The sequence below is a fragment of the Rana temporaria genome, chromosome 4 (assembly GCF_905171775.1).
Source record: "Rana temporaria chromosome 4, aRanTem1.1, whole genome shotgun sequence".
Lineage (NCBI taxonomy): Eukaryota > Metazoa > Chordata > Amphibia > Anura > Ranidae > Rana > Rana temporaria.
This window is the reverse complement of record NC_053492.1, coordinates 215,965,002-215,977,662: the sequence shown is the minus strand read 5'-3', so window position 1 is coordinate 215,977,662 and position 12,661 is coordinate 215,965,002. Positions and strand designations below refer to the sequence as shown.

General features: G+C 46.7%; 1 protein-coding gene across 5 annotated transcripts in view; it reads right to left on the bottom strand.

Moving 5' to 3' along the window:
- LOC120936984 (muscular LMNA interacting protein) overlaps positions 1–12,661 on the bottom strand; it is a 255,871-nt gene that overhangs the window by 65,151 nt on the left and 178,059 nt on the right. For 3 of the 5 annotated variants that reach the window (XM_040349836.1, XM_040349835.1, XM_040349834.1), the window contains exon 9: positions 5,580–5,624. The exons of the other annotated variants lie outside the window; for them this stretch is intronic. In XM_040349836.1, coding sequence (XP_040205770.1) covers positions 5,580–5,624 — 45 coding nt within the window. The remainder of the gene's footprint in view (positions 1–5,579; positions 5,625–12,661) is intronic. 5 annotated transcript variants of the gene reach the window in all.

The window sequence follows — 12,661 nt, the reverse complement described above, 5'->3', positions numbered from 1 at the left end:
GCCCTTCCCCCCTCAGCTAAACGGCGCGAATTGCGCCTATAACACGTGAACGCGCGCGCCCTCCGATAGGGGGGGGGTTGGGGGGAAGGGAGCCTCTCTGCTCCAGCCTGGAACCACGAGGAGGTCAGCGTTTTGCCTGCTTGCAGGCTCTGAGGAGGAAGACTGATGGAGCATCGCCTGGAGGCTTGCAGGTAAGCACAGCTCTCTGACACACACATACACTTTATATCACACAGGCCCCACTCAATGCTTTTCCAACACTACAAGGGAGGTCACTTCTTATGGGGAATAATACACATAGAGCCATCCTATCATTAAGATATGTGACTAGTTTGCCAGATGCAGCGCATAACTTTAGGCATGTCCCCTGTGACCCCCCAGAAAAAAACCTGCTAAGAACCAAGTTCCGCAAGTTTTCCCCTCACTTACCTGCTCCATGCCGCAGGACTTTGCCAAGCAAGAGGCCCAATCTTCCCCCATCTCCGTGGGGATGTCTAGACCTTCAGGCCCTGGGTTCCTATGAAGGATCCACTGTCCTGGGCCCATATAGCACTCTGGCAACAGAAACATTAGGCACCCAAAGGTTTCTAAGTTCTGGGCCCAGGGTCCAGCTCTCTAAAAAGAAAAGCATTATGGGCTATACCCCAAGGGTTTGGGGTCCGGTTACTGACCACTTTAGCGCTGAGGCCTTTGGACAGAACCGGTAGCTCACCTAATCCCAAGGATGCGGAGGCAAGCTAAACCATGACCAACACCTAAGACACTGGCGTAAAAACTGAGGTACTCCTCCTATGGGAGGGGGTTATATAGGGAGGGGCATTTCCTGTTTGAGATTGCCAGTGTCAACACCTGAAGGTACTCCATATAACCCATATAGTAATGAATATGCCGCTCTGTGTCCCGTGATGTACGATAAAGAAATCTAACTTTGACATATTATAAGAATGTCTAATCTGTAATTTGATGCCTTTTGGAGATTTTTTCATCTTTCCTTGGCTTCGTTATGCACATTAATACAAATTTTTACCTGGGGTGCCCAAACTTTCGATCCCCACTGTATACTAGGGGCAATTTAGACAGAAGCCAATTAACCTACCAACATGTCTTTAGAGAGTATAGGCACGGAGAGAACATGCAAACTCCAGGCAGGTAGTGTGGTGATTGGGATTCAAACTAGCGACCCTTTTCACTGCTAGGCAAAAGTGCTATCCACTTCACCACTGTGCCACCCATTCATTTACCATGCAGGAATGCGCTAAAATACAAAATGTTTCCATTATGCTGCATGTGTCTTTTTTAAGAGAAAATAAATCTGTGTTTATTATTATAAGATGACTCTACTGGAACTTCTGTTCCACCCAGTCAGTGAACCACTCCCATAAGGATAACCTCTTCATTTGCAGTGATGTGCATGTGCCTTCACGTGTTGGGTAGACATAAATCATGGGTGCATGCTGTCTGTCGGCGTATAAGAGAAGGCATGGATGCTGAATGTACTGGGATTTTACAGAAAAGGAGTGATTTCACTTTTCACTAATGGATAGTGCACAGATTTTTAAAGTTTACCTTGTTTTTTATTTTAGAACACAAACAGTTTTAAACAAGATTACGCCATATCTGATATGACATTTCATATGATTTTAGGTGGAGATGGTTGTCATATACTGTATAGAGATAGGCCTCTTACACACGGACGGACTGTCCGCTGAAAACGGTCCGCCGGACCGTTTTCAGCGGACATGTCCACCCGGAGATTTCTGTCTGATGGTTGTACACACCATCAAACAGAAATCCGCACGGACACGATACGCGGTGACGTGGCCGTGCCGTCACCGCGGCGATGACGCGGCGACGTGCGTGGCCCTGGAAGTCCAATGCTTCCACGCATGAGTCGAATCACTTAGACGTATGCGAGGGCTTTCGGCCGATTGGACATGTAACGGACATATGCATGCTGCCGGGACAGTTATAATCTTCATGCAAGGAGGACTACAAGGAACTGCATGGCTTGTCACAATTGGATGTACCACATTGTATTCTGAGCTCACAGGGTTAATTGGACAAGTCTGTTTCATTGCTGAATGCTAATGTTCCCTTCGCATAGCTAATGAACTCTCTCTTGTGTAGGTAACAGCCCCCCTGTGAGGTGTATGCTGATGGGGATTATGTGTGAGTGATAATTGTTTTAAAGGTTAATTGAATTCTATTGAGAAAGGAATGTGCCTGGCCAGAAAATGTTAAGTGGTTTGCGGTGCCGAAGCGTCTAGAGACTGGTCAAGTGATTAATTCAAGGAGATGTCATTGTTTCAGGGGGTCTGTGTTGAAGCCCCCTACTGGGTGAAGGGGGGGGGCGGAAACTGTCATTGTTCTTGTAACAGTTGTAAGCAGATATAAGCAGGTGAAATATGCCAAATAAAGTCAGTCTGCTTGACCCTTCAAACGTAGCCCGTCTCGTTTCTGGGAAGGGCGTTCGATGGGATATACCGGCGGTACCTGCATATCATAACTTGTCAGCAAAAAGGACGTCTCCAACGGCCGATACCCCTCACTACCAGTGGGTAGCCGTTACATTGGTGGCAGCAGTGGGATGGTCCTTTTATCCAAAGAACAAGTTCTGAATGGAGTCGCAGTACGCCAGGCTGAAAAGATCCACACTAAAAGATCTATTGGAGATTCGTGGTAGGAGCGCCAGCAACAGACCACGGAGGGAGCTGATAGCTGACCTGCTGGAGCTGGACGAAATGGATGTATCCATGGAAGGAACTGAGCCCCTTGCACCTGTCAGCGAGGAAGATGTAATTACTGGGATTGTACAGCGGAGATTATCCTTGTATCCAGAAACGTCTGTGGAACTAATAAACCAGCTGTTCCGGGAAGCAAGGGAAGAGATACAAACGAAGAGGGGACAAGAACTGGAACTGGTAAGAGCGGGACAGCCCATTACACATGCAGTTCCTACCCCCCCACCTGCTGCTACAGGAAAGAAAATACCGTTCACTGCATTTAAAGCTTTTGTAGAAAGTGAGGAGGAAATAGATGGATATTTGGCGGATTTTGAGAGGCAGTGCTCACTACACCAGGTACCACCAGACCAATGGGTCACTATTTTGTCGGGGAAATTGTCGGGCAAAGCCAATGAAGCCTTTCGGGCTCTTGCTCCAGAGGATGTTTTACAATACCAGCAAGTTAAAAAGGCGCTGCTAACCCGATACGCCGTAACTCCAGAAGCCTACCGCCGGCGCTTCCGGGAGTCCAAGAAGATGGCTGTGGACTCCCACATGGAATGGGCCAACCAGTTACAAAGGGTGGCATCCCTTTGGGTCCAAGGGTGCAAGGCCAACACCGGGGAGGAAGTATTGCAGCTGTTCCTAATGGAACATTTCTTCCAAGACCTGGCCGCAGACATACAAGACTGGGTGCGAGATCGCCGTCCCGCTAACTTAAACGAGGCGGCTCGGCTAGCAGATGAGTACGCGGAGACAAGGAAAGTAAGCCAGGGTACTATGCGGCTGGCTCAGAAGGTAGAACCGCGTACTCCAACCGTCACCCCACGCCCAGAGTTTCGGGCTCCAGTCCCACCACGTCCTCAGGGGCCTAGCAACTACCCCCGGGATTCGCCTAGGGTGACGTGCCATCACTGCAGCGACACGGGACATATTGCTCGTTATTGCCCTTTGAGAGCTACAAATAACAATTGGAGACGCACAACACCCAACACAGAGGTCACTCCATCACGTCCCTCTGCGGCCCACTGCCTGGAGACCGAGGGGGGCCCTGAGGAATGTCTGGGAATTTGGTATGAGGCAGACCCAATACAAGCGGCCTCTCCGGATAACCGTCAGCATCACCGTCAGGAGGTACAAGTGAATGGACAAGTAGCACAAGGCCTAAGAGATTCCGGGACTACTATCACTCTGATTCAAAAACATCTGGTAACGCCAGAGAACGTGTCCACTCACACAGTTGCCGTCCGGGTCGCAGGGGGTGCTGTATTTCGCGTACCCACCGCACGGGTCCACTTAGACTGGGGAGCCGGGTCAGGAAAGATCACAGTTGGTATCATGGACAACCTACCTGCCGAGGTGGTGCTGGGCAACGACATTGGCCCTCTGACTTCGGCTTATTTACCTACACCTGCTGCTGCTTGTGCCGTGACCACCCGCGTTGCTGGAATCAACCCGCTTGCTGCTGAGAACCGGGTAAGACTACCTTCCCCAACATGTACTGTAGATCCGGCACAATATCACAGTCTAAAATGGGAATGTGACAAGTTGGCCAGGGAGAAATCAGAGATGCAACGACACTATGTCATGTATTATGAAATGTCCCGTGGCTTGAACATTGAAATGCACAAACAGGCGGAAATTGTCAAAAGATTAAATGGGATTTGCATCCAGGTGGTGCCGTATCTGTCCCAAGAGCATCAGCAACAGGTTTTGGGAGCCATTGAGAGAGCAAAGCAAGTGACTGTTCCAGAATTGAATTCTATTATTCACCGTCACCATCAGCTACCGACCTGGTAAGCCAATGGGAAGGCCGACGGACTGTCCAGGCAAACGGAACTTTTACCCTAACAGCAGACCGGACATCCCCAAGTTGATCCGAAAAGGATCAATCCGGGTCTGCCGGAGTGTTCCACAAAAGGGGAGTAGTGTAACGGACATATGCATGCTGCCGGGACAGTTATAATCTTCATGCAAGGAGGACTACAAGGAACTGCATGGCTTGTCACATTGTATTCTGAGCTCAAAGGGTTAATTGGACAAGTCTCTTTCATTGCTGAATGCTAATGTTCCCTTCGCATAGCTAATGAACTCTCTCTTGTGTAGGTAACAGCCCCCCTGTGAGGTGTATGCTGATGGGGATTATGTGTGAGTGATAATTGTTTTAAAGGTTAATTGAATTCTATTGAGAAAGGAATGTGCCTGGCCAGAAAATGTTAAGTGGTTTGCGGTGCCGAAGCGTCTAGAGACTGGTCAAGTGATTAATTCAAGGAGATGTCATTGTTTCAGGGGGTCTGTGTTGAAGCCCCCTACTGGGTGAAGGGGGGGCGGAAACTGTCATTGTTCTTGTAACAGTTGTAAGCAGATATAAGCAGGTGAAATATGCCAAATAAAGTCAGTCTGCTTGACCCTTCAAACGTAGCCCGTCTCGTTTCTTGGAAGGGCGTTCGATGGGATATACCGGCGGTACCTGCATATCATAACTTGTCAGCAAAAAGGACGTCTCCAACGGCCGATACCCCTCACTACCAGTGGGTAGCCGTTACAGGACATGTCCGGTGAGTCTGTACATACGACCGAACATGTCCGACGGACAGGCTTCCAGCGGACATGTTTCTTAGCATGCTAAGAAACATTTGTCCGCTGGAAACCTGTCCGATCCGCCGGAAAATTGTCCGGTCGGACATACAGACGACCGAACATGTCCGCTGAAACTAGTCAGCGGACCAGTTTCAGCGGACGTGTGTACGGGGCCTTAGGATCACATTTTGGGAGACTTTATGCTGAAAACTAAAAAAATTCTATGGTTTTACACAATTTATTTTTATTTTTTTCAAACAAAGGCAAAACACTTACATATTTTGTCTCTCGTCCAGCTGATTTTTGTGGAGACCTCAGTATCTGAGCAGATAAACAAAGCAAAATATAAAATGTTAGAAATGCATAGTGCATATGAAAAGATAAGCATAGGCAGCACAACAGTGTCTTAAAAAATATATATATTCATTCTTCTTTCTTAAAGAGGAACTGAAGTGAAGATTTTTTTTTTTATATTATAGTGAATATTAAGAAATGTTATTTGTACCTAACCAGCACCCTGAAAAATGTACCTTTTGGCCCAGATTCACAGACAGCAAGGCGCACACTACGCCGCCGTAGCGCACACACCGTACGGCACACCAACTTAGCATGGCGAGGCAAGCATTGCATTCAACAAGCCAGTGCACCCAACGCTGCGCCAGCGTGGCGTGGGGTGCAAAGGCGCACGCCGCCGTAGGTGGAAGTGGGTGTGACCCCATGCAAATGCTGGCCCGAGTGCCAGACAGGTACGCTGGCGTGGCGCAGCATTTTATGCCTGGCGTATCACGACCTGCGCATGTGCCATGACGTGGACGCATGCACAGCACCCCCCTGCACCTGCGCACAACCACGCCGGCCCCACCAGCCTAAGCTACGCCGGATAACCGCATACGCCGTGAACATAACGTACGGCCAGCGAGACGCACGTCCAACGCACAGTACGCCGGTTTGTGTTGCCTGGTGCAGACGACATGTCAGACAGTGACAGTGAGAAGGAGAAGCGCAAGAAGAACTTATTCGTGTATGTTGACGCAGTAGTGCTATGACCATGGCTGCCCCTGGCATGTTGGCGTACGGATGTGTTGTCCTGCAAGTGTGGTTGCTCTGCTCGTCCGTAACGGTGCTGCTGCAGCTGCTCTCCAGCTGACCTGTGCATGTCTGTTGCCGGGTTGCGCCTCATGTATGGGGAATAACTTTACGCCCGATGTACAACTTGTGCGCATCTCACGTTTGTGAATCGGCGTATTCCCCTCATTTGCATGTTTGCATGGCTAATCAATGGGAGCAGCACCGTGCGCCCAGCCCACATGTGCGCCCACCCTACGCCGGCGTGCTCACGCTACATCGGCGGGGCGTAGCCTGTTATTAGGGGCATGTTGGTTCGTGGGTCTGCCGCACACATACGCTGGCGCACATTGGCACTTACGCCAGTGTAACGTGCTGTACGTCGGCGTAAGTGCTTTGTGAATCTGGGCCTTTGTCTTGAATTCCTCTTAAAAAAAATTCAATAAAATGTTTGAAAGCTCTGAGAGTACACTGACTATAAGTAATAAATAGCACTTAGTAGTACTTTTTTTTTTACAATACTTTTTTTTATTGTTGTTTGCATACAAAAAGATACAAAAGATATTATATCATCGTGCGTAATATAAAAAATACACAACCATACATTTTTCCCCATTTTCCCCCTATCTTGTCCTCACCTCTTTCTTTGTACCATTTTAAATAAATGAAAGATCTCTTTATTCTAAACTGTCATACCTCTCCCCCCCCCCCCCCCACCCCACACACCCTCACCCTCCCACCCACCCTCCCATCACACCGTGAGCCAATTTTGGAAATTAATATACTTTAAGTGAATCTTCCCCATGGAGGAATGCCCGATAGCGGGTTAAGATATTTATTGAATTTGGATGACGACAGTCCTCTTTTTATATAGAGCATCCTGTTTCATCTAGCCAGGGTTTCCACATCCTCACAAACTTTCTATAATTGCCCTGCCTAGTGAGTGTCACTCTCTCACTCCAAATCATTGTGTTAATGGTTTCAACCCAAGATTTAGCAGTGGGTGGCATCTGGGCCTGCCACCTCAAGGCAATTAACTTCCTTGCCTGGAAGAGGCATCTCAGCACCACTTCAAGGGAGCTGGCTGGCACTCTGTTTTCCTCTATGCTGCCTAATAAGCATATCTTAGACTCAGCTTCAAGCTTAGTTTTAAAAGTTTTATTTATTTTGCCAACCACCTCCTCCCAGTATCTAAATAGCTTTGGGCATTTCCATTAACATGTGGATAAGATTGCCTGTCGCTCTGCACCTTGGGCATTCGTCAGTACTTCTCCACCCAAGATTGAACATTCTCCTGGGGGTATAGTATACTCTATGCAAGAGGAACAAGTGTGATACCTTCTGAGATGGGGAGATCGAAACCAATACCCCCCTCCTCAAGATCGCACTCCATTGTTCCGTGGTCATTTGACCTAAGTCTTTCTCCCATCCTGTCCTGCTCTTAGTAAGGCCTGCCCTACTTATGGTTTTAGCTCCTATTCTTGAGTACAACTCAGATATCAGTCCTTTAGTTGTTTTTGAAGAGATTATTTTCAGGAGGGTGGGAGCTGGGGACCATACGATGGGTTGTAACCCAAACTGAGCTTGGATGGCGTGTCGGATCTGGAGATATCTGTAAAATGTTTATTTGTTATGTTGAATTCCTGTCGCAAGTCTGCGAAGGATTTCATCTGTTCTCCATTGTACAATTGGTTTAAACGGGTTATCCCTTGTCTCTCCCATTCTTTACATCTCTCAATGTTCTTTAATTCTTTTAAGTTTTGATTGCACCAGAGAGGGGTAAAAATTGTTATTCCCTTATAGCCCATCAATACTTTTGTTGTTTGCCACACTTTAAGGCTAAGTTTTATAGTTGGACATTTATGGACAAACAAGCCCGCCTCAAGTGCCTCCACTATTGTCCTATGTGGTGCCCCAGTTAGCATCAATCTACCAGAATTACCCCCTCCCTCCAGTCCGCAGTTCGCAAGATGTTGTAACTGCGAGGCTAGAAAGTATGTTTTCGGGTGAGGTACTGCCATTCCCCCCTCTTTAGCTGGTAACTGCATGGTCTGGAGACAAATCCTGGCTTGTCCCTTCTTCCAGATTAACTCTCTGAAGAGGGATTCTATCCTTTTGAACCATTTTTGATCTATCCAAACTGGGGAGTTCTGGAGGATATAGAGTAACTGGGGCAACCATAGCATCTTTATTAAATTACATCGCCCCGCTATGGATAATGGTAGTCTACACCAGGCGTCTCTTTTATGTTCCCATTTGGATAAAAGAGGGATTAAGTTATTTTGGACAAAGTTATTAATGTCCCTCGTGATCCAAATCCCGAGATATTTCAACATAACTACTACTTTTAACTGAGGGATTCCAGGAGGTATCTGGGCGCCAAGGGGATCAATTGGCAATAGTGCTGACTTTTCCCAGTTAATGACCAACCCGGAGCATAGCCCAAAATCGCCCACTGTTTTGATCACATTTTTTAACGAGGTTTCAACGTCTCCCAGAAAGAAGAGGACATCGTCCGCAAACAGTGCAATCTTGTCCTCTATAGTCTGTCTGCGGAACCCCTGTACATCTTTAGTATTTCTAATTTTGATAGCTAGTGGTTCCATCGCCAGAGCAAACAAAAGGGGGGAAAGGGGACAGCCCTGACGCGTTCCTCTCTCTAGTTGAAAAATTTCTGAAAATTCATTATTAATTTTAATTTTTGCTTTTGGTTGATTGTATAACAACTTCACCCAACTAATAAACCTGGGGGCAAACCCAAATTTCTCTAGGGCCTTCCATAGGTAGTCCCATTCCAGGCTGTCAAAAGCCTTGGCAGCATCCAGGGCTAAAACGTCTCTGGAGCCCACTCCCTCTGTTGGAATTTGCATATTCAGGAACACTCTCCTGATGTTGGTACTGGTTGACCTATTGGGGATGAAGCCAGATTGGTCAGGATGTATAAGCGCATGGATATACCGGTTAAGACGAGTTGCTAACACTTTGGCCAAGATCTTGGCGTCAGTACATAGAAGCGAGATAGGACGATACAATGAAGCCTCAGTTGGATCCTTCCCCTCCTTATGTAAGACAATAATAGTGGCTTCTGTCATGGAGGTGGGAAGTGTTCCGTGAGTCAGTGCCCAATTTAATGTCTTTAGGAGTTCTGGTAGCAGGGTATCCCCATACCTTTTATAGATCTCTAAGGGAATCCCATCTGGGCCTGGTGACTTTTGAATTGACATCCCCGCCACTGCCTGTTTTAATTCTCCTAGGGTGATTGGCGCCTCCATGTCGATATTATCTTCCTCCGAGAGGGTCGGGACAGACAATCCCTGGAAAAAAATTTACGGTCCTTCAGTCCCCTCCCTTCTCTTGGAGCTATAAAGAGATACAAAAAATTCTCTAAAAGTATTTAATATCACGGTTTTATCGGAGGAAATTTCGCCGCTTAATAACTTAACTGCTGTAACAGTGGAGGGGGGGGAATTGGTTCTAATAATCAGAGATAGTAGACGCCCCACTCGCTCTCCCTCTCCAAACTGGTTCTGTTTCTGGAATATTCGTTTTCCCTCGGTTCTTTTTAATATAGTCATTTTGTATATTTGTTGTTTTTCTAACCACTCTTTTAAACTGTGAGAGGTTGGGGCTTCAATGTATCTCTTCTCTGCCTGTAGCAACTGATTCCTTGTCTCACTCTCTCCCTCCCTGTTCTACCTCTTAATCCCTGCTATCTTTTGGATCAGGAGGCCTCGGAGGTAGGCTTTTAGGGAGTCCCATACCACCCCCACTGGTGCCGTTCCCTAATTTATCTGTAAGAATTCTTTAAGAGCCGACGTCACCATACTGTGTTCACTCATTAGTTCAAACCAGTGAGGGCTAATTTTCCATTCTCTTGGGTACCATTTGCCCCTAGTATTTATTTTCAGCTCGATCGGTGAGTGATCAGAGACTCCTCTTGGGCCATATTCTATATATGTTACTAATGTTGCTGCCTCCTCGTTGCCCAACACCATGTCTATTCTGGATAAAGTGTGGTGAGTCTTCGAGAAACAGGAGTATTGACGTTCCTGTGGATAGCGCGTACGCCACATATCACATAACCCCACTTCATCCAAAAGTAGCGCTAAGCGGTCCTCTCCTTTTGTTTTAGGTCTATTTCCTGGCGGGAATCTATCCTGGATCCTATCTAAGACTTCGTTAAAGTCGCCTATAATAACTATCGGTATTCCTGGTTTGTCCAATGTAAACTCAATCAATTTATGTAAAACTTCAAATTTAAATGGGGGGGGGGATATAAACGCTGGCTATCACAAATAGCTTATTTTCAATTAAGCAAAGTAAAAATATAAACCTTCCCTGATCATCTATTCTGCTCTCTCTACAGGAGAATACCAATCCTTTCCCCACCAGTATACTCACACCCCTGGAGTAGGATGAGTGATACGAGTGGTATGTGGCCTGGAATTTTGGGCCACACAACTTTGTAGCTGTGCTTGCAGTTAAGTGTGTCTCCTGTAGACAGAGCAGACCGGCATCTCCCCCCCCAACATATCCAAGATAGTTGCTCTCTTGATTGGGTCTCTCATTCCACGCACATTCAGGGATTTTATACAGAACGTCTTATCTACCATATATTATAGTTGATTTTAGTAGCCCTTGACCTTTGCCCAATTAGTATCTTGGTGAAAAAAGAAAAAGGGGTCCCGATGGCAAAAAAGAGAAGGGAGAAGGCCCACAAACTGACTGAACAGCATTCAAAAATTGTATGTATTGAAAAAAAAGGGGCACAGAAAAACGCGTACATCCAGGCATAAGATACTACTATAATAAAAAAATTAAAAAAAACACACAAACACCCCAGGGCACTGCTTTTAACATAAGCGAAAGCGTAATACGACTCTCCTGTCACTAGAGAGGCAGTAAAAAGAAGGGGAGAGAAAAATGAAAAAAAAAAAAAAGAAGTAAACCGCAAGAAGTGTTTATCCACTTCGCCATACCTCAAAAAAGCAAAATAATGAAAACAATCTGAATAGGGGAATTGCAATTGTAAGTAGTGTCATCAAACGCTTAATAGTGGTGTGTAACCCAACCCTTCCTCCCCCCCCTTCCCCTGGCCCTCCCCAATGAATCCCTCCCTCCCGTCCCCTCCCCCACTGCACCACCCTCCCTCCCTTGGCCCTCCTGGGCCTCCCCTGGGGGCTCCACCTGTGGCCTCCACACTACACACCATTGTTGGGACCTCCCAACTGCCATACCTCCCTATACAAACCACAACCATACTACCCTCCGTCCCCCCCACCCCCCACCCCACCCCCTCCCTCTAACATCATTACAGTGCCTCTTACTTTCTCCCTTCTCCTCCTCCCATTTGTGAAATTTTAGTGATATTTAATTATGTTTGAGGAGGGATTCCCTATGTTTTAACTAGCCTATTTTCAGCTATTTACCATATTACTGTTCATGTGCATATTTAAAAGTGCATTAAGTGACAAAAAAAAAAAAAGTCACATTTCCTCTCTTTCTCCCCTTCACCTCCTCTCTATGGGTCATAGGTCTTTCTTATTGTCCTCAAGCCACTTCACAGTACTTGTCGGAGAGTCAAAGAAAAAAGTTCCCCCCAATGCAGAGACTCGCAGGCGGGCTGGATAAAGCAAAGCATAAGGAAGTCCATGTTTTTGAAGAGTTTTCTTAATTGGAATAAATTCAGCTCTGCGCCTCTGCAGATCGGGGGAAAAGTCCTGATACAGCGAGATTTTGGCCCCATTATATAAAATCTCCCCTTTTTCTCTAGCCTTCCGCAATAGAGTCACTTTGTCATTATAGTTAAATATTTTGGCAAGGAGTGGTCTAGGGCGCTCATTTGGCAGACGTGGTTTAAAAGGGACCCGATGGGCATGTTCAATGCCAAAAAAGGGTGAAAAAGATGTGGCCCCAAAAGTCTCTCTAAACCAGTCCTCGAGAAATACAATGGGGTTGGCTCCCTCACTCCGCTCCGGTATGCCAATAATTCTAACGTTATTCCTGCAGTTACGGTTTTCCAGGTCATCGATCTTCGCGCCCTGCATGTCCATTTATTTCTTTAACCCTGAGATTTCTTGTTTAAGCGGGAATAGGTCATCCTCGACTGTACTTAGTCTTTCCTCTAGAATGGAGGTTCTTTCTATGGTCTTGCTCAACCTGTCCCCCATTGAACATAAGTCCTCCTTGATACCTTTCAGTTGGGTCTCTAGGCCTGTTATTGAATCCTTGCAGGAGTTGATGGCAAGTAGGAGATCTCTCAAAGTGGGTTCCCCCTCACTTACTGTTTTGCC